Source organism: Culex pipiens, chromosome 3 (genome assembly GCF_016801865.2).
Source record: "Culex pipiens pallens isolate TS chromosome 3, TS_CPP_V2, whole genome shotgun sequence".
NCBI classification, from domain to species: Eukaryota; Metazoa; Arthropoda; class Insecta; order Diptera; family Culicidae; genus Culex; species Culex pipiens.
The window spans coordinates 84,293,679-84,310,737 of record NC_068939.1 but is presented as its reverse complement, the minus strand read 5'-3'; the positions used below and the strand labels follow the sequence as shown (position 1 = coordinate 84,310,737).

Here is a 17,059-nt window from a genome sequence, read left to right as displayed (position 1 = left end):
CTGGAATGCCCGCCAAAAAGTCATTTTTGTTACACTCTAGTAAACATGTTAAACAAATCCAAAAACATAGACTTGGTAGTGAAATTTTATTATATCATTATTTCATCAACATTTTATAGAAGGAGCTTTTCTAACAATCATAAATACTAGTTTATGCAACAAGTTGCCATGATACGATTCAAGTTTTGCAACGAGGCCGACCGGGAATGATGCCTTTCAGAGCCTTAAATTTTGGTACCGAAAACCGGGGACTTTGACATTGATAGTTCCAAGATATGTTTTGATATCAATTGAATCTGAAAAAAGACCGCATTTTCGGATTCTTTGTCAATTTTCTACTGAATAATTATGGCTAGTGATTATTCTCTTTCACGTCACCCACGTGAAATTTGATCTTGGCCGTGAAATCTGGTCAATACCATGAAATGTCGCGAAATTCGAAAATTTACCTGAAAAATTGTTCCTCAGCGATTGAAAATATGATTTTTGAATAAAAACAACCCACAAGACGAGCATTTTGGAAGCAGTCATAAAAATAAATAATTGAGATCTCATTTTTTTTAATATATTGATCATGGATAACACAATGTGAAATTCAATGAATGAAAACGCAAAGAACTTTTAGCTATTTTATTTTTAAATCTCTGTTACATTTAGTTAAATAACGATGAACAACTTGCAATGTATAACGTGAGGAAAATTCGAAATAATTTAAATATATTTGAGGTAGAAATTAAGATTTAAATTCCATTTAAAATATAATACATGTGGATAAAAATTGCCTTTTTAAAATATTTTTTATGTATATTTTTTTTGTTATTATCAATACCAAATGCTGCAAAAGCTGTTGTAAATGGAACTTTGTCTAAACTTATTCGAAATTATTTTAATATTTAAATATTTAAATTGAACTCATACAAAAATTGCAATGAATATGTTGTGTCAAGGGGCAATATTTTGTTTTTTAAACTATTCTCAAAGTAACTTTCCTTTACACAATCAAACTACTTAAGCAGATTTTCAAGTACCGTAAAACGGGGTGACTTTGATAGCCGGGGTGACTTTGATAGGTTTGAGATTTTTCCGCAAAATGAAGAGTACAAATAAATTACATACGGAATGGTTTGGAATCATACTGACCGGGGTAGAGAAGTGTTCAAAGTACCTAAAGAAGAACTTTTCATAAATTTTTTAAAAGTTTAAATAGTTAGTTAACTATAACTAAGAAAATGTTGATGAAAGGCATTATTTAAAACTTCTCAAAGTGTCATTATTTTCTCAATGAACATGATTTTGAATCGGAAAACGGAATGCATTTTCGGATTCTTTGGACAATTTTCCACTAGGAGATGGTAAAATAAGTTTGTAAATAATAAATTATATGTGTTTTTAAAACACAATTCAATAAAATCTCCAAATTTAAAGGCGATTTCAGTTGAACAAATTTCATGTAAAGTGTGAAAACTTGTGATTCGTGCTTTGAATTTTGTATAAAATGCAATATAAATCGATATTTTTATAAACAAAACTAGTTTTAACGAATTTAAGGAAAAATTCCAACATTTTAACAATTTTACCTGAAATTTATATGTATTTTGTTAAAAAGCTTATTAATTTAGTTAACTAAATATAAACATTGCTTTTCTTTCTTTAAAACTTTATCAGCAACCTTAGTGATGGTACATTTGACGTAAAAATTGAGTTTGAACACCTTAAATCTGATTTTAACAAGCAAAACTATGACTATCAAAGTCACCCCGGAATTTGAACTAAGAATTTTTAACGTAACTATTTTTCCAAACACTTTTGAAAACACATTTTTTCAAAAATAGTGCATGAACTTTGTGTTCACCCCAGTACATGTTTTAAAAATAAAAATCTTGAGAAAAACTTTAACAGTTGGAAAATATTCCAAAAACAAATTGAAATCCTATCAAAGTCATCCCGGTTTACGGTACATCGATATTTTGAAAACTGTAAAATGCGTGTAAAATGCATTTTAAAACACTTTTTAATCCAAATGTTGAACTCAAATTTTCATACTTTGAATTAACCGTCATCAGGGGTGACATTGGGTTTAGGGATAAGATTGGTTCAGACAAAAATGCAGGAATTTGTATGACCTCATCTTACACCCCAGACCCAATGTATTTTGCATTTTATTTTAGGGAAAAAGATATTATATATACTTAACCTCAACCATGTTTCAACGCATATTAATACCTGAAAGAAAGAAGAACAAATATCTACATTAGTAAGCTTATAACAAAATGTTCGCATCAGACAACTCAATTTTCCACACAATGGAACCAAATCTGGTTTTCTACCCTACACTTTATAGAGCAGACACAATTGCAGCTGTCATCTCCACTGCATCAAAAAAGACGAAACTCTAGCCTAGATTTTGTTATGAAGCGAAAAAGTATCACATCAGGACAAAGATGTCGCCGGCGACGACACCCGAGCATGTGTGACTGTGTGCGAAATGTTGCACCATGTTGACAGAGCGAGCATAAGAAAACATAACACTGTGGAAAACCCTTTCTCTCCCTCTCCCCCTTCTTTTGCGACGCCATGTTGAATGATAAATGATGACTTGGCTCATCACTCAGCACAATTTTCAACCAAGTACCGGGCGTCTCCACCCTTTTTTTTTCTACTTCATTTGTTCGCTCAGCGTTGAATCTCAAATTTCACTCAATCTTTTAGATTGCAGGACAAAATGTATTTTTCTCTTCGCTCCGCTCAAACAGAACACGCGCCCCAAAACTTTTATCCAACTCTCATCCATAATCGGATGAATCCGTGTTGCCAGCCAACGTTTAAATCCGCTGTTATTTTTTTTACTTTTTTTCTTATTTCGGTACGCGACAGAGAAAAAGGCTTATCAAAATTTGCGCCAAAATCGTGCAGCAGCAAACGACAGGCAGCGGTGACGTTTTGATGGATGGCTTCAAAGGAGGCGCTGAATTGGGCCCATTTTGGACGGGGATTGGGAAATAAACACATTAGCCGCTTGAGGGGATTTTTTTTTGAGTTTGGTCTAATGTGAAAAGTTATTTTTGTAACGGTAATCGTGAGTGATTCCAAGATTTGATGGAGTTAAGAATTTTGAATACAAAGTTAGAATAATTCTTAGGTCTGAAATTTAAAAAAAAAAACGTGTCCTCGTGGTTTATGGCCCCTCCATAGTGACGAGACGTCGTTCCCTCAGTCATGCCAATTCGTCAGAAGTATAGTGGCACAAAATTACTTCAAGTCTGATGACAGAAAAAAGAAACAAAAAACAAACTCTCAGAGATAAAAATAGTTTCACGTCCAGAAAATTGTGCTGAACCACCCACCCGAGCCCGTTGGTACCAGTTGGCATGTTGGCAAAAATCTTCATCCGAGCAAAACAGCAGCGCGTTCGCTCTGCAAACAGGATTAATGGGAACAACTTTCTCGGCCGCCCGGCCTAACTTACTGCTGGTCACCAGCACGAGGTCTCAAAGTTGAATTAGAGCTGCTGCATCTGGCATGCAAAACTTTTCACCCCGAGAAAAAAAATACCGGTGGAAAAGGTGACGAAGAAAAATATTTTAAATTAGGATAATTCAATTTCGAGTTGACAAACACCAGGCTAGAGCTAGGACGTCCGCGAACGTCCACGGAATGTCCTTTTCATTTTCTTGAGCAACGCTGGGTAGGTTGCTAATGGAATCTTGATGGTCGGAAGGGGTGGTTCCAGGAGAGGAAACTTAATAATTTGTTTCAAAGTTTGTTAGTTTTGAAAGTTGCAAAATGCAAAAAAAATCACATCGCTTTTTATGTTATGCTTTTATCAGAGAATTTTAAACATCACCTGATTTTTTCGCTCCTCAAATATTTGTTAACTCTGTATCGAGGTTATTAAGCGAAGATGGCGTTCGAATGGTGAACGTCCGAAATGTCAAAATCACGCAGTAGCACAAACATTAGAAAAAAAATGTGGCTGTCATGCCATGGCACACTTTTGTCGTAATGTTGGTACCACTGCGTGATTTTGACATTTCGGGCGGCATTTTCGCTTAAAAACCTGGATAATATTTTTTGTATTTTTTAATTCGGCTGAAACTTTTTTGGTGCCTTCAGTATGCCAAAGAAGCCATTTTGCATCACTAGTTTGTTCATATACTTTTCCATACAAATTTGGCAGCTATCCATACAAAAATGATAAATGAAAATTAAAAAATCTGTATCTTTTTAAGAAATTTTTTGATCGATTTGGTGTCTTCGGCAAAGTTGTAGGTATTGTTAAGGACTACACTGAAAAAAATGATACAGGGTAAAAAATTGTTTGGTGAATTTTTATATTACTTTTTGTCACTAAAACTTGATTTGCAAAAAAACACTATAATTAATTTATTTTTTTCTGAAATGTTTTAGGGGACATCAAATGCCAACTTTTCAGAAATTTCCAGAATGGCCAAAAAATCTTTGGCTGAGTTTTTTTAATCAATACTGACAAAAAAAATCTAAATTCTGGTCGCAAAAATTTTTCAACTTCATTTTTGATGTAAAATTGAATTTGCAATTAAAAAGTACTTTAGCGAAATTTTGATAAAGTGCACATCATAGCGATGTTTAGGTATTTTTTGAAAATAATAGCAGTTATTCATTTTTTACCATTAGTGTCCATGTTTGCCCACTCTTAAAAAAATATTTTTGAAAAGCTGAGTTGATAAGGCCCTTACTTGCTGAGATATTCAAAGGTTAAAAAACAGGAAAATTCTCGATTAAATTTTCAAAAGGTCCTATCTGCATAGGAAACCCATGAGGGATAGGTTGTTTTGAAAATTTAATCTAGAATTGATGTTTTCTAAGTCTCACCCAAACAACCCACCATTTTCTAATGTCGATATCTCAGCAAATAATGATCCGATTTTCAATGTTAAATATGAAACATTGAAAATTTCTGATCTTTTCGATAATTTTTTTTTTCAATTTTTTTGAATCAAGACTAACATTTCAAAAGACCCTTACATTCAATTTTACGCCCTTTTGAAATGTAAGTTTCAGTAAGATTCAAAATATTTTAAGTATTTTTTTCGAAAAGGTCAGACAATTTCACGAATGTTTGAGCATTTTACACCTGCTCAGTTGTTTTGCAATTATTTGTTTTCAAAATATCCAAGAATTGAAGAAATAAAAATTCCCCGAAATAGTAGTTTATGCAACAAGTTGCAAAAAGAGGATTTTTTCAGCACGAGTCGTAAATTTATCCAGCGAGGTTCACCGAGTTGGATAAATACGACGAGTGCTGAAAAAATCAAGTTTTGCAACGAGTTCCATACAACATTTTTTGCAATTTCGAAAAACACCCATTGAGTGAAATTTTAAGTCGAATTTTCATGTATTTTGCCAATAAATCGTTTAAATCAAAAAAATTTCGTCGTTCAAGAATGACAGGAAAAGTAAGTAGTTGCACGACGGAATTGCAAAAAAAAAACTTTTTGTGGTGCTGTACATTGTAATTCCACAAAAAAATGGATTTTTTTTTATTGATCCCAGACATGTTAAATATAAATTTTAAACGCAGGAAAATGCATTTCTATTTTTTTTTTTTCAATTGTTAAGACTTGTCTGTTTTTGTGTACAAATTTGCAATGTTTTCAATAGCGAAAACAAGTCTCGTCTTAATGAAAATTTAAAAAATATCGTTTTAAAAACACATTTTTAACAATTTTACAATTTACTGTCAATTACATTTTTTTTTCTCTGAAACAATGCAATGAAAATATGATTTGCAAAATGGTAACAATGGCAGACAATTCCGCTGCAAACGTTTTTTTTAGTGTATGTCGCTTTAGCTAGTTTTTTTTCATACAAGTCTCCATATAAATTTGTGGCCCGGTCATACAAAATGGGTAATATATGAAAATCTTTAATTTTGAAAGGAATTGTCCAAAATAATTTTTAAATTGAAACAAAGTTGAACATTTTATTGCAAATTTGAACAAAAATACCTATAAATTGAAAAAATAGCACTTTTTTGTAAAAAAAAGTATGTCACGCTCTAGGGGGGGAGGGGGGGTCTGAGCAAGTGTGACATTGCATGTTATAAATATAGGAAAAGTGTGACAAAAGGGGGGAGGGGGGTAAATTTTGGTTGATTTTTGCGTGACGTACTTTATGGATGAAGCCTAAGTCATTTTCTATTGCCATTTGATTTTGGCATCAGGAAATGAATCATAAAATTTTGTATGATTACATTTTAGTTTTGTTTCTTTTAACAAAAATCATTTTTTTTAAATATAACTCCGCATGAAATCTCCTAAAACATATAAAAAATCTCAACAATCTAAGATAAAGATTTTCGAATCTGAAAATTCTATCGAATTTTTAAACCCATTTTGTATGACTAACTCGCAGATATGTATGGAAAAACTAATGATGCAATATAGCTCCTTGAAAACAAATCCTAATTTCTACACGATTACTCTTCGGTAAAACTTAGATTTTGTGAGAACTAATGATTGTAGGACAAAAATTCGTATAAAAAAGTCGGAAAACGTACTCAGCAGATCACGATTTATGATAAGGGTGTGAACTTCAAAAAATATTTGCAACGAATTTATTTCATCTAAACAAAAAATCGCGTAGAGTTGAAATTGTTCAACTTTTGCCACCAACATTCCAGATTACTCCCGCAAGTCAGATGGAGCACGCTCAGACCGAAATTTATACCATCCATAATCATGATCTTCAAATCCTCGAAATTCCAGCACTTGGCTGTCAAATCCTGGCCTTCATCACACAAACACACACACACACAATCTGCAGCAGCCAGAAACACTGCACTTCTACTTCTTTTCTGTCTTCTTCTTCTTTTGCGTCGTTTGCCGACGACGTCTGCGATGATGGATAAGAAAATGACTCCCCCAGGTGGAGGAGGAGGTTCCGCGTGAGTTTGGGTGGGGCCGGAAGCGGGGTCAAAGTTATGTTTTATGGGCGGTGGGTGGTGCGGGGCTCGCAAAACATCAAATCTGGAGAGCGTTCGTGGAATCTCGGCGCAGTGACTTGATTTTGCTTTACTGTTGTTTTTTGTTTTCTTTGCATTTTTCAAGTCTGTCCGTGTCACTTTTGCTGAATTATTTTTTCCTAACTTTTCTTTTTTTGTGACCAACTTTGTTGCAGATGACATAACGCTGCCCCCGTCACCGATTCCATTTCGACGGAGGAAGGACGAAGCAGGTGGAGGACCCGTGGACGAGTTTCCATCTTCTTTTGGCGACTGGATGTGACCTGCTCTATCTGTCTGTTTTGGCTGGTTTGGAGGAGCGTTTTTTTCTGGCTGAGATGAGCACCTGAAGGTGGAGCTGAGCCGAGCTGGTGGCTCGTGTTATCGCAAGCAAAGCTGCGTTGATTTATATTTTTGTACCCTGCTGGTGGCACCGTTTTGTCTAGGTAAGATTGAATAATATATTTTTGATTTCAATGAAAAATATGCGAACGTCCAAGCTATTTTTTTTTTGAATTCAATGAAACGTCTCGTTTCGGGCTTTTATATTTAATGGATTGAATGTTTTAACTTAGAAAATATTTTTATGTGATAATGGGTCATTCTCTGCCAACTTACACAGTAGCTGCCCGACCCCGCTTCGATTTGCGTGAAACTTTGTCCTGAGGGGTAACTTTTGTCCCTGATCACGAATCCGATTTCCGGGAAATTTAAAATGTCGTGTATCGTAACCAATGCTTAAAAAGGGATCTGTCACTGAACGGGACTGCTCGATTATTGATAGAACTATCTGTCAGCGATCATTTCCGAAAACGAAATTCAATTTTGATCGCTGACACACTCATCAGCATCATCGCTTGGCGACGGTCAGTAAACGTAAACACAAAGGCGAAACGAACGAGAAAGAGACAACGTGCTCTTTCTCTCGTTTTTCGTCTCTCTTTTACTTGTGTTTGCTGCGTGGTGACAGAAGTCGTTTGAATGCTATCATCGGAGAGATGATCGGAATCTCGGTAGAATGTCAAACGACCGTTCTCTGAGCGAATGTATTTCTAGAGAGAAGTCAATGACTGTGTGAGTGACTTTGCGTAGCACTCATTCGTTTGTGTGTGAAATGATCGAAAGTAGAATGTCAAAATCGGGTTGTCGTGGTGATGACGATTGGAGTGTTTTGTCATCTTAGGCTTAGTAATTTTTCACGCTCAAAAATTGCAAATTTCACGGGGACCTTAATTTTAAAACACCAAATGTCACGGAAATTTCGAGGATCGTGTAAAATGTTAAAATAACTCGAAACATCTTAGGTTAAAATTGCAGACACTACTTTTTTCTGCGTCATAATTAGGGCGTCCAATTTTCCCGGGTTTTGAATTTCCCGGGAAACGGGAAAAATATTTTTGAAATCCCGGGAATTCCTATGTTTTCATAAGATTTGATATGTTTTCAAGCTTGAAATCATAGAATTAGCTCAATAATAATAATCAATCTAAAATCTACACTTCAATCTAAATAAGGACGACAGTTTTTAAATAACTTAGGCCGATGCAAATATTTTTCAAAGTTTTTGTCCCTCGGCTCTAGCCAGGGTCGAGGAGTGAGCAAAAATTAAAAAAAAATATAAAAACTTAAATAACAAGCCATTGTCTTGACATTTGAAGGCAAAACGTGTTTTTAAATGCATTTTACACTAGTTCACTTGTTTTGCAATCATAAGTTTTCAAAATATGTAAGATATGACAAAAACTTTTTAAATCGAAGTTAAATAAAATTCCATAGAAATTCTAAAGTTTTTTGAAAAATATTGTTTTGCCCCCAGATTTTTCGGGTCAACTTTCAAAAAAATTGTACCCAAGGGTACTGATTGCTCAAAATCAATCACTCCATTCGCGAGCGCAAATAGCAGGCGACGCGATACTGCCCTGATGAAATCCTACCGTTTGTCACTTTCAATCCATTCGCTCCCGAACACTCTCTTTTCAACTCTCCTTCTCTCTTTGATCGGCTCAGTCTCCGAATGGCTCAGGCAGGCCGAACGTCGCCGATCACTCTGAACTGAACACATTTTTTCTCTGATGCGCTGCGTTATACTCATTGATTCGGGTTGCCTAAAATCAATGTTATCAATTAAATTGTGCATTTATTTTGATTTCATAACATTATAGACACCATACAAAGAAACTTCCACAAAGAAAAATCAAATTGATGGCAAACTGAGGGCGTGAAGACAAAAAGACTGCCGCGCTGGCATTTTGTGAGAGTGGCTCTTCGCTGAGTATGTTAGTGTGTGAGTGTCGTCGAGCGACGGAGTAGGCAAATATTTTCACGATGTATTTGTTCGCTGAGTGAACAGTTCGGGCCACTCGCTGGATGGATGCGAGACTCATTCGCTTATGAATGCTAGCGGGTTGGAATAGGTGACGAATGGATAGGCGATGAGTGAGTGGTTTCTATTCATTGAGCCGAAAATCAGGACCCTTGATTGTACCAGTCCTCAAAGTAATTTACCATGTTTTCTTGTTCTTTGCTGTGCTTTGGATTAAAAAAACTACAAATTTAAATTTCAATGTGATTCAAATTAAATAAGTATATGGGTAATTCTCCGCCAACTCACACAGCAGTTGCCCCGACCCCTCTTCGATTTGCGTGAAACTTTGTCCTAAGGGGTAACTTTTGTCCCTGATCACGAATCCGAGGTCCGTTTTTTGATATCTCGTGACGGAGGGGCGGTACGACCCCTTCCATTTTTGAACATGCGAAAAAAGAGGTGTTTTTCAATAATTTGCAGCCTGAAACGGTGATGAGATAGAAATTTGGTGTCAAAGGGACTTTTATGTAAAATTAGACGCCCGATTTGATGGCGTACTCAGAATTCCGAAAAAACGTATTTTTCATCGAAAAAAACACTAAAAAAGTTTTAAAAATTCTCCCATTTTCCGTTACTCGACTGTAAAAAATTTTGGAACATGTCATTTTATGGGAAATTTAATGTACTTTTCGAATCTACATTGTCCCAGAAGGGTCATTTTTTCATTTAGAACAAAATTTTTCATTTTAAAATTTCGTGTTTTTTCTAACTTTGCAGGGTTATTTTTTAGAGTGTAACAATGTTCTACAAAGTTGTAGAGCAGACAATTACAAAAATTTTGATATATAGACATAAGGGGTTTGCTTATAAACATCACGAGTTATCGCGATTTTACGAAAAAAAGTTTGACTTTGACACCAAATTTCTATCTCATCACCGTTTCAGGCTGCAAATTATTGAAAAACACCTCTTTTTTCGCATGTTCAAAAATGGAAGGGGTCGTACCGCCCCTCCGTCACGAGATATCAAAAAACGGACCTCGGATTCGTGATCAGGGACAAAAGTTACCCCTTAGGACAAAGTTTCACGCAAATCGAAGAGGGGTCGGGGCAACTTTTCCCGATTTCGTGTGAGTTGGTAGAGAATTACCCATATGTATGTATGTATGTATGATCCCCATACCCGCAGGCAACTTGGTCCTGGAACACATGTGAGCGCTAGGTGAACAATTCGATCATCTTTTACTCCGTAATCTGTACACCCACGTGCATAAGTTTTTTTGCACGAATTTTAGTGCTACAAACACCAGCGCATAGATCAAAATGGGTTCCCTCTTCCCTCCCCAAGCGCCGGAAATTTGTAGCGGGTGTAGGGACACTTCGCATAGACGCCCTTGCTCCCATCACGTCACTGAGGGTATGGAGCGACGAGAAATTAATAAGCATGCCCCCCTAGTCGAACCTTCATTAGAGAAGCAGGCAATCCACAACTCACAGCGAACGACCAAGGGAACACCCTACCGCGTATATAGTTAAATTGGCGTGGTTTGTCTTCATTGGAATGTATGAATGTTAGAATTGATGAAAGGGTTATTTGAAAAAAATAATGGAAAGCTCTCACCAAAAACAGCTTCACTCCAGTCGTTTCGCCACGATCCACATGAATCTTTAGATTTCTTGAGTTCTTGTCTTGAATCTGCCTTGATCAGCAGAACTTCCGGCAGTAGACCTGATCCAGCACGATATACAGCATGCTCCACACGACTTTGAAGTGCTTGGACGATGATCATCACCCCTACCTTCGTCAGTTATTCTTGATTGACGTTGTTGTTGGTAAGGATCAGCCATCAAACACGTCCCCAACGCCGTCCTGGATGTTATGTTGCAGGAACTTGACCCACGCTTGAGTTATTGGCCACTTCGCAATTGTTGCCTTTCTTGTTCCGTTGTCGTAGGACCAAATTTCTCATGTTCCATCAAAATAAAGCTTCCAAATTGGTTCCACCACTTCCACTGTAAATGACTGGCACCCGAGAAGTATCGAGATCTTCGTATTTTAACTTATTTCACTCATTTTAAAGAAAATTTAAAAATTGTCGGAAGGCCGAAAAATCATGTGATTCAAATTAAATAAGTGTTTCATAAATATATATTTCTTTAATATATTTTTTATATGCTATAACTAGAAAAGCTGGAAAATTTCTAAAAAACGAGAGGAGACAACAAAACCAGAGTTTTTTTTTGAAAAAAAGGTCCTATAAGCTTTTGTCTATCATATGTTTTAAGTTTTTATGTCTTATCTATCTATATATATAAAAAAATTTCGACGGTTTTGTTCGAACGCGAATCAGTTCAATACGGAGCGTCGGATCAAGGCGCTCTTTGTTGCGTTGGGTTCGTATAAGCCTAAGGAAGGTTCTTACGCCAAGAAATTTCCACTTTGGCCACTCTGGAACAGATTCCGGAAAATCTGCAGATTGTATGGAAAAAGTTGCGTAAAATCTAATTTTGACCATAGGAGGCTGAACAAGGAAAAAGCTAAAAACGTCAACAAACGAAAAAAGGAAAAGACGAAGTTTTTCGGGTAACACGGTGGGTAAGAAGGGGATTATTATGCAACTTGCATGCACCTCGAAAATTCCTTCTGGGGTTTGTTGGGGGGACTATTCTGAGTCAGAAAAACCGATTCCCAAAATATTCTGTCGGTGAAAACTGATTTTATCTCGATTTGAAGTTAAAAAACATAATATATCACCTAAAACCTCAAAAATACGTCTAAAATCTCGGTCTAACTCTGGACAAAGAAGTTAAATTTCATCAAGATATCAATTCTTAGTTCCCAAAATATAATCCTGACAAAGTACACCTTAAATCGGTCCATTACTTGAGTCCCAGCGTCATCAAGAGGTGTAAAATAGTGTTATTTAAAAAAAATATATTTTCAATTTGCTCTGGTAAATCAACTGTCATGTCTGAATTCGAAAACTAATGTTGTAGCATTGTTGCAAACAAAATGAAGAACAATTTTGCAGAAAAAAGTATGACATTTTATCCATTTTCGGTAATGTTATGTCTATTTTGGTGAGAAAGTTGCTGCCAATTTTCAAAATTCTTCGATATTAAATCAATCCTGTTATAAACAGCTACTATGATCATACTCAGTAGGATATAACAAAAATTACATTTTGGCGGACATTCAGGGGCTGGTTACGGTGGGCATACTGAGTCCAAATCCCAAATATAAGCTTGATTTAACTTAATAGGAGCTGTCGCTATGCATTTGAATTTTTCATAGGATTCAACTCGTAAAAAAACATGTTTTTCAAAAATGTAGATTTTTTAGGCACTTTGGCCACTGAAGCGTTTATTGTCAACATCATTGGCGTGTAGGCCAGATCCTTGCGCATGTTTTGGTATATATAACATTGAATTGACGCACTCTGGAGCTCAGGCCTTCAAAGTTTTGAAATTTTTCGAAAAACGGATCAGCAGAAAAGATAGGCGACGCGCCATTCCATTTTGCTCAAAACTTCAATGTTATATATACCAAAACATGCGCAAGGATCTGGCCTACACGCCAATGATGTTGACAATAAACGCTTTAGTGGCCAAAGTGCCTAAAAAATCTAAATTTTTGAAAAACATGTTTTTTACGAGTTGAATCCTATGTAAAATTCAAATGCATAGCTCCTATTAAGTTCAATCAAGCTCATATTTGGGATTTGAGCGCAGTACGCCCACCTTAACCAGCCCCTGAATGCACGCCAAAAAGTAGTTTTTGTTACATCTTACTGAGTATGATCGTAGTAGCTGTTTATAACAGGAATGAGTTAAATATCGAAGAATTTTGAAAATTGGCAGCAATTTCCCCACTAAAATAGACATAACTTTACTGAAAATGGATAAAATGTCATACTTTATTCTGCAAAATTGTTCTTCATTTTGTTTGCAACAAAATGAAGACAGACATGACAGTTGATTTACCGGAGCAAATTGAAAATATATTTTTTTAAATAACACTATTTTACACCTCATGATGACGCTGGGACTCAAGTAATGGACCGATTTAAGGTGTACTATGTCAGGATTATATTTTGGGAACTAAGAATTGATATCTTGATGAAAATTAACTTCTTTGTCCAGAGTTAGACCGAGATTTTAGACGTATTTTTGAGGTTTTAGGTGATATATTATGTTTTTTAACTTCAAATCGAGATAAAATCAGTTTTCACCGACAGAATATTTTGAGAATCGGTTTTTCTGACTCAGAATAGTCCCCCCAACAAACCCCAGAAGGAATTTCCGAGGTGCATGCAAGTTGCATAATAATCCCCTTCTTACCCACCGTGGGTAAGGCTTGTTTTATATAAAACATATTTTACTAATTAGCTTTAAGTTACTACCTCCAACTGGGGAAAATCATTACTACAGGCTGAAAAGGTACAGGAGATTTCAGAGCAATAAGTTTGCAAATCGGTGTACTAATTGTTTTGTTCTGTTCCTGTTTTAACCGAAGTTCTTCAAAACACGATTCAAAAAAATGACTTAATTCGTTACATTTGTCGTGATTTGCCCCAGATTCCGGTGTTTGATGAGAAATAATTTAATATGATATTTTTTTCAAATTTAAAATCCTAAATATAAATATAATACCGAGTCTAATATAAAAAATATAAAATTTAATAGAAAATATTTGAAGCACCAGGCATTTAACGGCTCTGTGAACTAAAATCTAAACAATTTTCTCTCATAAGCCAAATTTAAGCTGATATATGCCGAATACAAATTTAAGTGCTTTAAAATTCGTGTCGATTACTATGTATTCAACTGTTCATCAATTTCTGCAACCAAATCTGAATTTCCAGACCAAAATTTGATATTTTTTTTTGCAATTTTCGGGAATTCCTGGGACAAATTATGAAAATTCCGGGGATTCGGGAATTCCTGGTTTTGTAAAAATCCCGGGATTTCCCGGGATGGACGCACTCGTCATAATATACAATTTTTCATTAAACTAAAAAAATTCCATAAAATTTGATCGTGACACAAAAACAAACTTTCCCAATTTCCAAAATAGTTTCCAAGTGGTTTACTATTAATTTTTTGAATTTTTTAACAATCTAGTCCAAATGGTGAAAATAATTTGAATTTTATGCGACATTTGAACCCGTAAAATATTTTTAAAGATTTTCATCTCACTTTTCAAAAACTAAATTAATAGGCAAAAATTATTCAACTTTGAAACGAAATCTTTAAAATTTTATTCAAACTCAAAAAAGAAAACAAAAAAGTGATATTTTTTCAATTTACACAGGGACCATCTACGCATAAATCAAATATCTTGAAAATTAGACATTACCAAGAAAAAAACTGAAATGTCATCAAAAATACTAAATATATAAATAATATTCAATTTTGAATAAACCAAGCTTGAATCTTAAAAAAATATATACATACTGCAATTTACTACTTCTTTATTTGAAATGTATAATTTTTTTTTTAAAGGTTCATGCTTGGTTTATTCAGGATTAAATATTATTTATTTATTTAGTATTATTGATGACATTTCACTTTTTTGTTTTCTGTTTTGAGTTTGAATAAAATTTTGAAGATTTCGGTTCAGGTTGAATATTTTTTGCCTATTAATTTAGTTTTTGAAAAGTGAGATGAAAATCTTAAAAAATATTTTACGGGTTCAAATGTCGCATAAAATTCAAGTTATATTCACCATTTGGACTAGATTGTTAAATCTTGCGTCGATATAAAATTCAATAAAATGTTAAAAGATAAACTAGAATCAAATCGGCGAAAAATTTATAGCGAATGAAAGTACAACTAAATTTAGTTAGTTTACCAAGAAAAACTGTTAACTATTATTGACATTCTAAATAACAATCTTTTTTTTCAGTATTTGTCTTTATCCTAATGGAGGCCTCGTGGCGCGGTGGTTAGCGGCTTCGGCTGCCGATCCCTAAGTTGCTGTGGGGCGCGGGTTCGATTCCCGCCTTATCCTCCTGGCCTTCTATCGGATGGAAAAGTAAAACCTCGGTCCATTTGCGTAAAAGAGGTTTTGGGTGACTCACCGCATATAACCTTCGGACGCCTAGAAATGAGCAGAAACTTGCAACAGAGACCACAAAAGACCCGGGGGTCGTTAAAGTGGATTGCTTTTTAGTTTAAAAATGTTTCAAATAAATCTCCATGAAGGGACTCAGTTTTCCTGTTGGAAACAAAGACGTGAGCCACTAAAACCCCATCAATGTCACCATTGATGACGGTATCAATTATTTTTTACATTCTCAATGATCACTTGTAATATCAATTATATTAAATTTTGAAAGAAAAATAAAAAAAAATAGAAAGAGACGCAAACAATTCCAATATCAATCCATCACAGATCTTGCTGTACTCTCATCAAAACAAAAACCAAAACATCCGAAAAACTACAAGCCTTATCAAATGTGTGTTGTACACCACATTGCCCTCTCAAAGCTGTCACGGTGCCAAATTTCACACACATGTCACACACGTGTCCAAAAAAATGTGTGTGTACACTACTGGATACTTGCAACTTGTACCACACACTACACTTGCCAAAGTCTGTCAACCGATTTAAAGCTCTGTGTGCGACATTCTGTGCTGGTCTGGTGTTGCCCAACTTTCGAATCGATGGATCTTCAGGAGCTGTAAAATGTTGATGGCCAATCTTGTCACTCCAGGTTTTCGTACTTTGTTTTGCCTAAATTTAATGCGTGATCAAATGTTTTGAAAATTATGCAACAGCGCAACCTTTTACACATTTTGCTGACCAAACATTATGATTTGTTGCCGGTCAAAAAATCGCCATTTGCAATCGTTTGCACGGCCATAAATAAAATGTCCACACTCACTCGACCGAATTTGCATATTCCGAGCCCACATTTCATCGTGTCTGTGCGCGTACGCCACGTGACGCACCACCCACGTGTGCGCTATCTCGCAGCAGATTTAGCAGCAGCCATCAATAAATTTGCAGAAAACACGCCGGCGACGACGATCTGGCGCTGCTGCACATTGCACTACATGGCACCACAATCTGGGTGAACTTTGGATGGGCATGTGTTTGACCGACCCTTTCCTCCTCCCCCTGCGGAGGGTCACATCAAATGTGCATTAAATTTCTATCTGATGAATTTCAAAACAAAAGTGACATATTGTCACAAACAAGAATTGGAAGTCCGTCACACGGTCTGCAAACTGCAAACCTGCCGGATTGGCCGCAAACACTCAGGTGCTGAAAAGATTGATTTGAAATTTGGGTAAATAGTTAAATGATATAAAAATACAATTTTAATGATTTTCTAGCCAAAGTTGGCACATCATCAACAATATTTTTAACAATAATTGATTTTAAGACAAAATTATGCAACAGACTGTAACCCGTCAGAACGACTCGGAGGATCACACACTCTTTTTTTAAGGGGTTAGCTTCCAAAAGTCCTGATAACTCTTCCGCATGGAGCGCTGTCCTGTGTCCTGTCACACACCAGGACATGTCACACGCACACACACACAAACTGAACTGAACTCCTCTGTCACAGTTTTGTGCATCAGTTGAGGCGAATAATAAAAATATATATATTGTTAAATATGGGCTCTCTTGTGGGCCCATAAATTTATCGATACGTGATGCGTTCGTCCCGGTCCGTATTTTGAAGGGGAGATTTTGCATGCGGCCTAGGAATGGCAAAGTGAAGGCGTGAGATAAGTTTTTGTGAGCAGTTTCTGGGTTTA

The 17,059-nt window shown here is 35.7% G+C and overlaps 2 protein-coding genes across 2 annotated transcripts in view; one reads left to right on the top strand and one right to left on the bottom strand.

The window, feature by feature from the left end:
• The window catches only part of LOC120418987 (uncharacterized), a 122,274-nt gene extending 114,790 nt beyond the window's left edge, over nt 1–7,484 (top strand). Inside the window, exon 10 of the mRNA XM_039581533.2 lies at nt 7,159–7,484. Coding sequence (XP_039437467.1) covers nt 7,159–7,265 — 107 coding nt within the window. The 3' untranslated portion in view covers nt 7,266–7,484. The remainder of the gene's footprint in view (nt 1–7,158) is intronic.
• Nucleotides 1–17,059, bottom strand: part of LOC120418991 (glucose transporter type 1) — a 443,089-nt gene that overhangs the window by 351,971 nt on the left and 74,059 nt on the right. The gene's annotated exons all lie outside the window — the stretch shown is intronic.